The 12,899-nt window shown below is 38.4% G+C and overlaps 1 protein-coding gene across 4 annotated transcripts in view; it reads right to left on the bottom strand.

Annotated features, from left to right (window-relative positions):
- Nucleotides 1–12,899, bottom strand: part of st3gal3a (ST3 beta-galactoside alpha-2,3-sialyltransferase 3a) — a 58,440-nt gene that overhangs the window by 23,291 nt on the left and 22,250 nt on the right. For all 4 annotated transcript variants that reach the window (XM_072683965.1, XM_072683967.1, XM_072683968.1 and 1 more), the window contains 4 exons: nucleotides 8,981–9,075; nucleotides 3,685–3,748; nucleotides 3,503–3,598; nucleotides 2,891–3,077 (listed from right to left, as the gene is read on the bottom strand). In XM_072683965.1, the coding sequence (XP_072540066.1) occupies nucleotides 2,891–3,077; nucleotides 3,503–3,598; nucleotides 3,685–3,748; nucleotides 8,981–9,075 (442 nt within the window). The remainder of the gene's footprint in view (nucleotides 1–2,890; nucleotides 3,078–3,502; nucleotides 3,599–3,684; nucleotides 3,749–8,980; nucleotides 9,076–12,899) is intronic.

Here is a 12,899-nt window from a genome sequence, read left to right as displayed (position 1 = left end):
GAGCAATTTTAGTTTTTTTTTTTTTTTTTTTTTTGTCCAAAAGTCTGCAGACACCTCACCCTCTTTAGAACTGTCCCCCAATGAGGTTTGCTTTCCACTGTAAAAAACATCTGCCAACACCATGTTAGCATAAACCGCTGATCTGCGAGTCTTTTGGTTGTATGTACTGTGGCATGAAAAACTTTGGGGATGTCAGGTAAATTAGACAAAACAAAGAAAAACAAGCAAGTGTAATAGTTTTACTTTATGTTCTGGACAACTTTAGCATGAAAAGAAAAAGTACCAACAACATTATAAGCAACCCAGGAGATCTGAGCTCATACATAACGTATACAAAAGAGACCTTAATCAACTTGTTAGAGCTATGGTTTGCTGACCAACATAATGAAATGTCAGGCTATGCAAGTTTTAGAAATGTGACTCAAATCAGCAGCTGCCTAGCACTTCCTCAATAAGAATCGTCATTGAAAATGTCAGTTAAGAGGAATGGCGGCAGTAAAGTTAAGATCTGGAAGACTTTCAGACAAAACTGTTAAGATTTTTTTTTAGATAGGCACATCAAAACCCCTGTTTGACCGACATTCAGGAAGATTTAGCAGAATCGAGTGTGTGGTGCACTGTTGGGTGGTGCACTGTTCTACTGTGCAGCAGCAGCGCTTGTTAAAATATAGTCTTCATGGAAAAGTTGTCAGAAGAAAAAGCTTGAGGCACAAAACGCAGCATCAGACAATCAAGAACTAGTCTGATGCCCTTGAGAAACAAGTCCCAAGGACTGATGAAGTCACAAGGATGTTTGGAGAAAAAAAAAGGATGCAGAATAACATGAACAGAACACCTCTCCAACCATGAAGCACTCGGCCAAATTAATCATGATTTGAGATTGTGTTGCAACTAGAGGCACAGGAATATTTCACTGGTAAAGGGAAGAATGAATTCAAAGAAACACCAGCAAATTCCAGAAGCTAACATCACATCATCTGTAAAAAAAAAAAAAAATATATACAAAAATAATTATATAGTCACCCTTATCACACAATGATGCAACACTGCATCATTTTCAAAAAAAGTCATTAAACAGCTACAAATGCTAATAGCTAATTCTGTATGGTCAGCTAATAGACACATGCACCAACTTACATTTTACAAAATGTTTGAGTGGGGCACTCAACCCTCCCAGATGGAAGATGGCCCAAGATGTTTTTCTGGATTCCCATGCATGTACATCAACAGAGATGAAATGTGTGTGTATGCATACAGAAAAAGAAAAGACAAACAGATAGAAAAATGGCATCTTTCTTGGTATAAATACGTTTTGTCTAAATAATGCTTTGACCATTGGATTGTGGATTGTGCAAGTGCTGATGCATACCGACATCACAACCACAGGATAAATACTTTATCTTCTGCCATTTTTTTCCCAAGGTAGGGCTTTTGGCTGCTGTTCCTTTAGTGTTGTAGTTATTCTGTGATTATGCACTGCAAAATGGCCAACATTCAGTTTGATATGTTTAGTTATTTATACACTCGCTGATTTCTGAAATGATCTAAAAAAGCCAGGGCCCTCCAGTGTTTGGCAGGCAGCGTAGGTACAAATATAAAGAATGCGAATTGCTACTTAAACTAGCCGGCAGTCAGCGTCAGTACCAAATATCTCCATGACGAATCTATAATTGCTTTATCATAAGCATGTGGGCACTTGTCCCAAATGTTTTGTGAGAAAGACTGGAACAATGCAGGTCGCAACAGCACTGAGACATGAAGCATAACATGCAGTAACCCAGAAAACATGAATTCAAATACATGTGTCACTTTAATGACTGGTGGCTGCAGGCTGTTTTAGGATCCTTTAAGCCTTCAACTGATGACTTGGGAATGTGAGGAATCCATTTAAATGTGATAATCCTCAAAGTAAATTTCCCAGGAGGTATTTCATCCTTCATCTCCAACTCCAAAGCTTTCAGAGCTAGCGGTACGCTGCCCTCTGCTGTCACTAGCAATGCAATCAGCCATGCTTGGGTAATGAGGGAAAAAAAATGCTAAATGCATGAATTAATCTGAAGGTGGGAACGTAATTAATTGAATTTTGGAATATAATCCAAAGTACATTTCTTGGACAAAATAAAACAAAGAAAAAAGCTTGATGTGTTTTCCTTTTGCTTACAGCAAGAAAAAAAAAAAAAAAAAAAAAAAAAAGCTTGGATGACTGCCAGATGAACTGGGGACAGAGACCACTGGTTCACGGTTAGACAACTGCTGAACAAATGTACCTCTGCTATTAGACATGCCAAATCACATTACGATCTTCGCTTTAAAGGCAGTAAATACTGTCTGAAGCAACTTTTCCCCTACTCCAGCATTATTGTTGATGACCACTCAATATCTGACCAGAAACAGCTCTGCTAATGCACATTTTGCAGCAGGCGGTCACTTACTGGCATCACTGACTCAAGACTGCAATTAAATAAATTACATAAGAGGACAGACTAAATCCTTTATGTCCTGCATATTGCAAATCCCAGTTTTCTCATACTATGTAGATTGCATAATCTTTCCTTTTCATCATTCAGAAACTGCAAATATCTGGATAACTGCTATGGTTACAGTTGAGTAACCAAAAAACAGACTTAATACCTGCCATTAAAAGCATACTGTAACCCAATACAAAGTTAAGAGAGTCTCCAAATATCAATACCTTATAACATCATTAATTCATTACAAATTCTTAAAGAAAATGGCTAATGTTTCATCAGTGATCAAAATAATAAGTATGACAGTACACAATTGTGGTATATTATGCATCTCTCATACATTGTTTATTAAATGCTAAAAGAGTAATTAAATCATTAAAGGCTTTTATAAACATTTTATAATTTGAGGTGGTCTGACTTACGAGTCTCTCCTTGAACACCATCTGCCTGAGCCATTTGAAGTCCAAGGGTTTGAAGGCAGAGAAGACAAACAGCGAGGATTTTTCATAGCGTTCAGACTTCTGGATGGCCCCCTCTGGGTAAGTGATGCGCATGGTGGTCTTGGAACCCACGTCCTTTTCAAAGCCGCTCACTGGAGCCTCATTCAGCCTGAGAATATTCACACCAAAAAAAAAAAATAAATAAATAAATTAAAACATTAAAAGTACCTCTAAACCCGATTTCATTTATGAGCAGATGAGAAGGTGTTTTTCTAAGCTGGAACAAACAAACCACTTCAGTAAACACAACAATACAACAAAAATAAACAACAAAACATGCCCACTCTTAATCTGGCAATAATACAATTCTGATCACAATATTTGGAACACAGTAACAATGTAACTACAGAGATACAATGTGCAGTAAGACAGATATGAGGAAAAAGCATTTCAGAAGAATATCAGCACACTTTAACGCTGAGCATTGCTAGCTCAAATAGCTGTTAAATAACTTAAGGGCTATAAACTATGAAGACAGTTTATGTTATATGACCGTACATATTTAGACATGATGCCTATTTTTGCATGGCCTACCTTATGACCACATCATACTCATCAATTTTGGAGCCCAAGGATTTGTTGGAGAGGATGCCTCCGTTCCCGATGATGACGCATCTTTTACAACTCAAACTGGAAAACAAAATATACATATATATTTCAATTTCAATGAAATGATATGTAAATAAAGAGCTCTGGGGTGTGTGCTTCAGCAGTACCTGTCCAGTTCAGGTCCCAGCCCGTAGTTCTTTGTCTCTGCTAAAATAACATCAATGATCTTGTCTGTGGGAAGACAACAATAAGCATTTAGGAACTTGCAAATAATCACCACAATTACATATATATACTCAAATCATGGTATACCAAAAGCTCCATCCTCCTCCACATGCCAAGACTGGACATAACAAGCAGAAAGCTCCAGAAAAAAGCTTAAGCTCCTTCAGAAATGTGCGGTGATCCTGAACTTTTCCAGACATTACCCAGAGGAGCTGTACATGTGAACACAAATGTCCAAATCAGTTGTACTGGACATTACCCGGACTTTATCTAGTCAGCCCCTGGTACAAAAAAAAGAAAAAGAAAAAGAACCCAACAACAAACAGGAAATTATCCTTAGAATTCCCAATGGGCGTGTTTATGAAATTTCTCATGCGACTGGCATTTCAAACTCCATGCTATTTTCACAGTGCACGTTATGCACCATGCCATGCCTTCTGGGCGCACAATCGGCGCCCCTACCTAAACCAAGCTGTAGCGAGAACGTGTCAATACACTTCCCAAATAACAAGCCACCAATTAAAAAAAAAAAAAAAAAAAAAAAAAAAACACACCACCAACTGAAGTAATCCACTAATTAGCACTACACAGACTAAAGGCCTACATAATCACACACAGACCTGAAAGAGTGTGGAGTTGTTAAATAATCTAACATACATACTACACAAGCTCCCAGGACCTTCTCAACCTGGTCAAACTCCCTTCTGTGTTTACACATGTTCTTTAGAGTCTCGTTTGGAATCGTTTCATACAAAGCTTAATACATGTGACTGAGCTTAATCTTGCCATGGCCATGCATTACTGGCGCTACAGCTTCTGCATTCTCAAATGTAGATAAACATTTAGTTGTCTGGTGCCATTTAGTCAGCAATGAAGGGCTCGTGCACACAAGTCGAATTCCTTTCTTGTGTTTAATTACTGTGTTAGGAGATGGCAACTAGTCTGGTTTATTTCAGACCATGAATGGAGGCATTCATTCCATATTCTGATAGATGCTGATTTTTGCCTGGCAAACGTAATTGTTTCAGATCTTCTAAATTAAAAATAAATCAATTTGGTTGAAATAAACAATTTAATAAATTATTTGTTACCCAAACAACCAAAAGCAGAGAGAGTTGCACTGTAAAAATCTCTGGTGACCAAAAGCGATCAAGCAGCATATCGCTCTTTTAGTGAAACTTTCAGGAACATGGATTCTGTTGCATATGGGGCACAATTAACACATTCAAGCATTTAAACAGTGAGATTGTGTGAGGATGCTGTGCAGCTTCAGGGCCTGGGTGACTTCCCAAATACCATGAATTGGGCTCTCTACCAGAAAAGCTTGACGGAGAATGTTCAGTCATCAGTCTGTGATCGGACACTCCAGGGCAACTCCGTTATGTAGCAAGACAACGATTCAAAGCACAAGAGCAGCTGAATGGCTTAAAAAGCAACACAGCTATTTCTCTTGACAATTATTCCTAATCCCAGGGCCCTAATCCATGTCTGGACTTGAACCCAATTGAGAAGCGGTGACAGAACTTATACTGCCAGTTTATTCTTGAAAGCCCTTCAGTGTGGTTGAACTTCAGCAATTTTGCAAAAGTGGGCATGTAAATGAAATGAAAATGAAATTGGTGTTTCGTATTGTTCATGTTTTCAATGTCTTGTATAACATTTCATGTGTGTAGTGTGACAAATATGCAAAAATATTTTTCCATGGCACTGTAAGTGTTTGTTTTGACTCGATTCATTATTTCACTTAAGCAATACGAACAAATGAACTTGCATATAGATTTAGGCTACTCTTCTCAGTCCAGCTTTCAGCAGGCATGTGGAACAAATGCAATTTATATCAAAGATTAAAGTGTACAAATGTTTTCCTTTTTTTATCCCACAAGTGAAGTAAAAAGTTAATTGCATTCTTCCGAAGAAAATGAACAGCTTCTACTTTAATTAAAAATTCTTTTGGGAAATGTGGAGTACAGCGTTCTTCAAAATGTTCCAAATATTTGCTCAGTAGCTAAAAATGGAAACAGGGATGGCTACATGAAACCAGTGGAAAACTCATCACCAAATACACAGTTCTATTACTGAACAAGTCTATAAACACAAACACGCCATCTCCACTGAACCAAACAGCAACAGGAGACAGGAATCAAGGTTGAGGACATTTTCCAAAATAGACAGAAAAATCCAAAGATGGTAATGCAATTCACATTAATATGCAAGCAGTAATATGTGCAAAAGCTTCAGGTTAGGTGTAGAGACCTAAAAAAAAAAAAATAGTTCTTCTATTCCCAATGAGAAATTTTAAAACCTAGTTCTAGTACTAGAATCTGATCCATGTTCCAACTAACTCTGAAAGGCTGGAAATACACACAAGACCACAAACTCCAAGAGAATTCTGTTTTAATGACCCCAGTTACTGACCATTGGGTGGCCATTTAATTCAAAAGCAGTAATCTACTAGTATGTTAGTCATTTTACCATAGTGTATACAGTTTACCTATAGTAAAGCTGTGTGGTGCAAAAAGCTAAATAAATAAAACACATTTTTAAAAAAGCCAACTGGACTAAAGAGTCCATGTCGGCTGTCAATCAGGCATTTGCATGAGAATTGGGAATAACTTTGTATCTTATATGTAGAATTCGTTCCTCTGTTTTTCAAACATCTGTGCGATCCCAGTATAATCACAAACACCCAAGCACGTCACTCAAATTCAGAACAAAACAGGATCTCTCTGGATATCTGGAGCAAGAAGGATGGCTTTGCTGCACTTTAGTGCAACAGCAGAAGCGATGAGATCAGGGATATATGACCAGAGTGGGATGTTTTCTAAATAAATAAAATATTTGGGTCAGTGGCGGTCCTATGAACCAACTGTCCAGTAACAGATGGGTTACAATCTGTATTTGTAAGTGCACCTATAGTGTAGATGTTTCCAATAACAACTGTAGCCAATAACGAAGGTAGGTGGATCAAATAAACTGTCAACGCAGTGTATGTGTCAATAAAGGTAATTAATGAAAACAAAACTCATATCACTGTTTTTACTGGGATTCTTATACATCACAGAACAGGTAATCAGCTCAAGAAAACATGGAACGAATTAAGTGGGCTTTTAACATCCCAGCCACAGAGAGAGGAGACAGGCTGCATTTGTTCCAGTAACTTGTCAATCATATGATTGGCTGCCTTGTTTTTTTGCCACATTTGAAAAAAGCAATACAGGCCACTGGAACACACTGCATGACATCAACGAGAACAGCAGAGCTAAACAGTCATGCATAAATGTAAATTCACTGGTTTGTAACATCAAAAAAGGATTTTCAGAACAGGCCATTTTTGCAGCTAATTTTTTTAGATTTTACAGCATTATCCACAGCGTGTGTAAGAGTGAATGGTTAGCAGTAAAACACTTTTAATTAAAATACTCTAAATTAAAAAAAAAAGATATAATAAATGAAAAAAGCGCAACCCTGTTTCATAGTGATCTCATGTGTGGAAAGACTCTTTGTGCCAGATGGGCTGGTCCAGTGAGCAGCAGGAGAGAAATCACCAGAGAAAAGTCCAGAATGGTTTGGGAGAATGGCAACTGTATGATTGTGATAAGCAGAAAAGCATCTCAGAACACACAAAACACCTAATCTTAAGGGTGGGCTACTAATCTTCTAACGGCTACTTTCAGCAGGATAATGCAGATGGCAACAAATTATGTGCAGGACAAGGAGTTCAGGGAGGCAGTTTTGAAAGTGCTCAGTGATCACAAAGAGCTGTTTGTTTCAGAGAAAGGAACAATAATATGTATGTTTGTGCAACTTCAAAAATCACTTTTCTGAATTGCATTACTGCAAAATAGTATTCCTAGGTAGGCCTAGGTTCATCCGTGTATTGCTTTTCCTTATTTTCCATCAATACAAACACTCACGCAGTGAAGAACGCATTTCACCATGCAGGAATACCTACATACAGGGAGTTGTTCTCATAGGAGAAGATTTTTAGCCCACAACCCCATGCGTGGCGCCAGGAGCAGATTGCCTCCAAACCTGCAGCGGATCACACCAGAGTCAGCTTGAGCTGAACCCCAGAGCACTGATTTCAGGAACCATGTTTACATCTGGTCACTTCATGTGTCTAGAGTATCAGGATTACATCTAGACAAGACCAAGCCACAAAATAACGCAAACGCACCCAAGACCCACAAATCCGCTTACTCAAACCACTTCAGGAGGTGTTCGGATGTGCATTTAAGCCAAGTTATAGCAGTGTAAACGCATCAGTCTCTCCAATACGCATTCGACAACCAAAATTCCTCCCTGTACAACTGAAACACCAGTAATAATTGCTGTGCAATGACTGAATTTGCATATTCTGTCCCACACATCGATCAGATTTCTGAGGAGTCTCATCATTTGATTACCGAGGATGAGATACTAAGTGTAAACGGGGTTGTACTTTCTCATCAGTAAATCAAAAGCAGCCGAATAACTTCAGTTCTGATAATAGATAATAGGTATATCCATGGTATTTTATACCAAGAATTTTCACTTTTAACTAGGGCAGTAAAACGATTCATCTGCACAATTTTGTACTGTTCTCAAATAAAAAATAGCAATTTTCAAAGTGTCATTTAAAACTAACAAGTAATATATTACTGTCTTCATCATGTGAATGATATCACCAATAATCCCAATATCTAAACCAGAAGCTTATTTTTTTGCCTGCTTATAAAACTGCTTGTAAAAATCCACATCCACACAAGGTCAACAGAAACTTAACTAATAAGCAATAACACTCATAGACTAACTCCAAATCCTGTTGTGTCCACACATGGGTCAAAAGTCCTGCTGCAGCAGACTGATTAGCTGTGCTGACAGCCTACTGGCTGTGAAGCATGGAGAAACATACGGGTGATAAAACTGCCTAGGATGTTGTGTGTCCTAAAGCTGCTATATCACATTTTCATGCAGATGCCTTATTGGGTACCCTATGATCTTTGGATTTAAAGAGTATCAAACATGACATCTACCAGGGCCTGCTGCAAACAGTTTAGACTAGTCTAAACAGACTGTGTGGCCAAAGCACTCGTGAGAGGAACAGTGGTTTACAGGAGATCACCTTCATGAAAAATTACACTTAATAATGTCAATTAAATCCAAATGGTGCTAAAGAAGCATGAATCCCTCGTTAGTGTGATCGACGCTGTTTCCTGTGCTAGAAGCTGAAAACAGAAGCAGACTCCAGAACCGTACCTTGTGTTTTTATGCCGAAGGGGGGTGGAAAATTGCTAATCTTCGATAGCCGTTTAAAATTTGGGTCGAGGAACATGGGGGCTGGTTTTGTGAATCTGCAAGAAAAAAAAAAGAGGAAAGGAGAGAGAGAGAGAGAGAGAGAGAGAGAGAGAGAGAGAGAGACACCGAGAGAGAGAGAGAGAGAGAGAGAGAGAGAGCGAAGTTAAATCAGGCAAAGAAAGCACGGCAGAAAGAGGAAAATCAACACCCCCCTCCTTCAGCCCACATGAGGTAGCTGGAGAGAGGGAGATCCATTGATAACTACTTTAATACTCGAGGGGATTATGTGTGTTGGATTACTGATAATTCTTTGCCTGTCTGCGTGTTTATGGGTAAACGAGAGACAAATGACGCAGAGCCCACGCCTGATCTGACCTTGGAACATGACTTAGCACTCAAGTCTTTGACCGAGATAGTGAAGGAACAGAGCATAAAATGTAGGAGAGGAAGAAAAAAAAAAAGTCACTCTTTCGGGAAACAGTCAAGCACAGTATCCATTTGTCAGGTAATTTGTTTTAGTCTAATGCATTTAGTGATTAGTGAGGTAAGGGGGATCACTGCCAACAAAGCAAACACCATCATAGTTCTGTTCACCGGGTGCCAAACCAAGATTTTAATTACAATGGAATCAAGTGAAATTTCTCCTGGTAGAAACAATCATGCATATTTCCATATGAGAGTTTTTTTTTTTTTTTTTTACATTAAAAGGATTTGATGCTTTAGTGTGATCCACATTGTTCTATACTAGACTCATTTCTGAGAGGGAAAAGAATGCTTTATGAAGGGGGGGGGATTGCATAATCCGTGTTAATTAACACTAATCGTTTAATATGAGAAACTTTTTAGTTTACATTTTTGTTAGTTTTATTTTTACAAGGGCCAAACAATTACAAAAGGTTTAATTGAACAGTTAAATACTTAAGTAGAGCCTTTCAAAAATGTTAAAATAATTTACTCAAAAAATAAAAAGAAAACTGAACACAATTTTATATTGACCTGCCCATTTCCCCCTTTTCATTCAAACTGATCACAGAATCACTGAATCAATTATTCGATTCGAACAATAATTGGCAATTGGCAGCCTTCTCAATCATTTGAACCGTTATCACTGCTGATCACAAGCTCAATTGCCCTTCGTCCGTGGGCACACTTTTCTCTGTGCCTCTTAAAATTTAGTTCGGCGAGCCGGTGCCTCATGACTGCAAGTAGATTTTATTTAGAGATTTCTATTGTGCAGAATGTTCTGTACAATCTTTTACAAATGAACAAACACAATCATATTTGTTTCTGCCGCTCTCCACTAAGCTGCCTCTGGTCATCATCTGAATTTTTGGCAGTTGAAGCCACTAATCGTTATTTCTGCTAATCTGAATGCCACAGCTGCGAGCACAAACAGTTTTAATTAGGGATGTCCTCATCAAGTTTATTTGCTCCCATCTGATCATGTTAATGCTCCCACCCCCTACCGATCAGTTATACAGAGCATTTCCATGATAGTCTTGTTTCTAACCAGCCATAATTCAAGGAAAGTGGAAGTGCATTTTCCCCTCATGGATACATTACAATAGAATATCTGTCACAACAGGAACAGTTTGGTTTGGTGGAATGAGCAAAAACATCAGACAAACGTCTGAAGGAAAAGCCCCTCAAACGCAGTCATATTGAATCAAGTTCCAATGATCCAACTAAAGAACAACTTGGAGCGCCATTTTTGGGTCATGTATTGGCACAAATAAGATTCCTACCAGTGTATTACTTTGTAAAGTCGGAACTAAATGTGGTATAATGATGACAATACTATGCAGAGCTTATATGTATGATTATAATAATTCTATGACTACAACAACAATAATTATAATTATTATCCTACTATTCTACTCTTAGCCTTCAATGCCATATTTGTTCTAATGGGAGGATAACACAACACAGATAGTATTCTCATCAAACTTGAACAGCAAACCTCGAGATGTATGATGCAATCAAAAGACTAAGTGGTCATTTGGCAACTATTCCAAAGGAGTTATTAGCTGAATTAGTAGCTCTACGAGTCCAACACCAATACATTGCTGATGGAGTTTGGTCCACGGCTGTGTGATAAACATCAAGTTTTATGCATCACCCATTACAAAGCCAATATAAACCTTGTTCTCTCCATCCAGACGCAGTTCCTGTGAATAATTACCACTCTGACCTTTATATTACTACCAAACACAAAAAAAGGGTTAGTACTGACTGCAGAGCTGCTACAATATGAACAACTTGTTGGCTTAGAGAAATCCTCTTAGCACTTTAGTTATGATGTACAGAAATCCCCTTTACACATGGCATGTGGTAATAACACAGGTGTTCAGGAGGAGAGCCGTTCCTTTCCCAGGAAGGCGGTGGACAAAGAGCCAGAGAAAAAGTCTGGCCTTCCTCACAGCGCTGCAGTGTAAATGAAAAAGACAAGCTTTCTCTAAAGGCCCGGTGACCCTGAATGTCTCTCACACACACACAAACATACATTCTCTTACACTTATTACAATATCCAACTCCAAACATGCTGCAGAGTCCTGACATCCTCTCAGTATTGCACACAGAATCCACTTTAACCCTTTAGATGGCTAGTCACGGTCACTTGGCTATGCACTCGCTTTACATTCCAATAGTACACAATTGCAAATCAAATGTAAATCACATTCCGTATTACACTTGCTATGGTGTCCTCACGGGACGGTTACTTACGGTCTTACTGTTGAGCTTTCCAAACTATAGATTAAATTCAATGGTCCATTTTAAAACGTGACATGACTATCTGCAATAGGTGAACAATTCTGAGAACATCCGACAGTTCTCTCTCAGCTCAGTCAATGAGACCAAAATGAAAGGCCTGTGCTGCATGTCGCATTGTGCATTTGTCTTGCAGGGTCTGATTATTTTTTCCCCCCACATTCTCTATTCACTGTTCTCTATATAGGACATCATCAGCTGGGGAAACTAAACTGAAAATATTATTCTATCCCAGCAGAAGTTAAGCCCAGCAGAACCAACACTCTTAACAACACAGTAGTCAGCAAATAGATCATATCAATAAATCATTTGCTACACAAATACATCTCTATCCTGGCACCAAAGTAGTGGCACGAACTCCCTCTGAGTGTCCGAATAGCAGAGTCTTTTGCTATCTTCAAATGTCAACTGAAATCCCACCTCTTTCAGCACTGACCTCTATTAAAAGCTTTTACTGTGTTCACACTTCTCTTGGTCTTTCACAGGTTTTCCATAGTTTAGTAATCTGCACATTCAGGTTGTAGGAATTATGAGTTGCCTAAAAATTGTTGCATTAGATTTATTGGGTACTCTTTTCTAGCAGGGTCATGGCTCAAACTATCTTGAATTAAGGTTGTTTCGACACTAGCTTTGGACAATGAGAGAAATGAAGTCTCCTAAACACCATAAATGAAAAAGTAAGGACATTACAAAGATTTGCCTCGCAAAAAAAGATATGATCTGTTAAAAGGACATTATTAATATGCAGCATTAGAGGATAGTGCCAGTGGAAGTTGCTGAATAACATGGCGAGTGACAGTGTTCACTAGGGAGATTTAACATGTACGCAAAAATATAAAAACATTTGGGGGGGGGGGGGGACTTGTATGGTTTAAAAGAACAACATTTTTGGTTCATTCCATCAAATTCGTATAGTAGGTAAAGTACAGTTGTCACTTTGAAATGGGAAAAACAGAAAAAAAGGGAGTTCGGTCTCATTCTGACAGTGACGACATGCAGTACGCAGTCTCCACGGCTGCATCTAAGCATGCATTAGTAAGTACTACCCTTAATGGCCTAAAGCGTTTATTGTTAAATTCATGTTTATTTTTCCAGGTCTGCAGTTCACATT

Source organism: Salminus brasiliensis, chromosome 7 (assembly GCF_030463535.1).
Source record: "Salminus brasiliensis chromosome 7, fSalBra1.hap2, whole genome shotgun sequence".
Classification (NCBI taxonomy): Eukaryota; Metazoa; Chordata; class Actinopteri; order Characiformes; family Bryconidae; genus Salminus; species Salminus brasiliensis.
The sequence above is the reverse complement of the archived record's forward strand: the minus strand, read 5'-3'. Positions and strand labels throughout refer to the sequence as shown.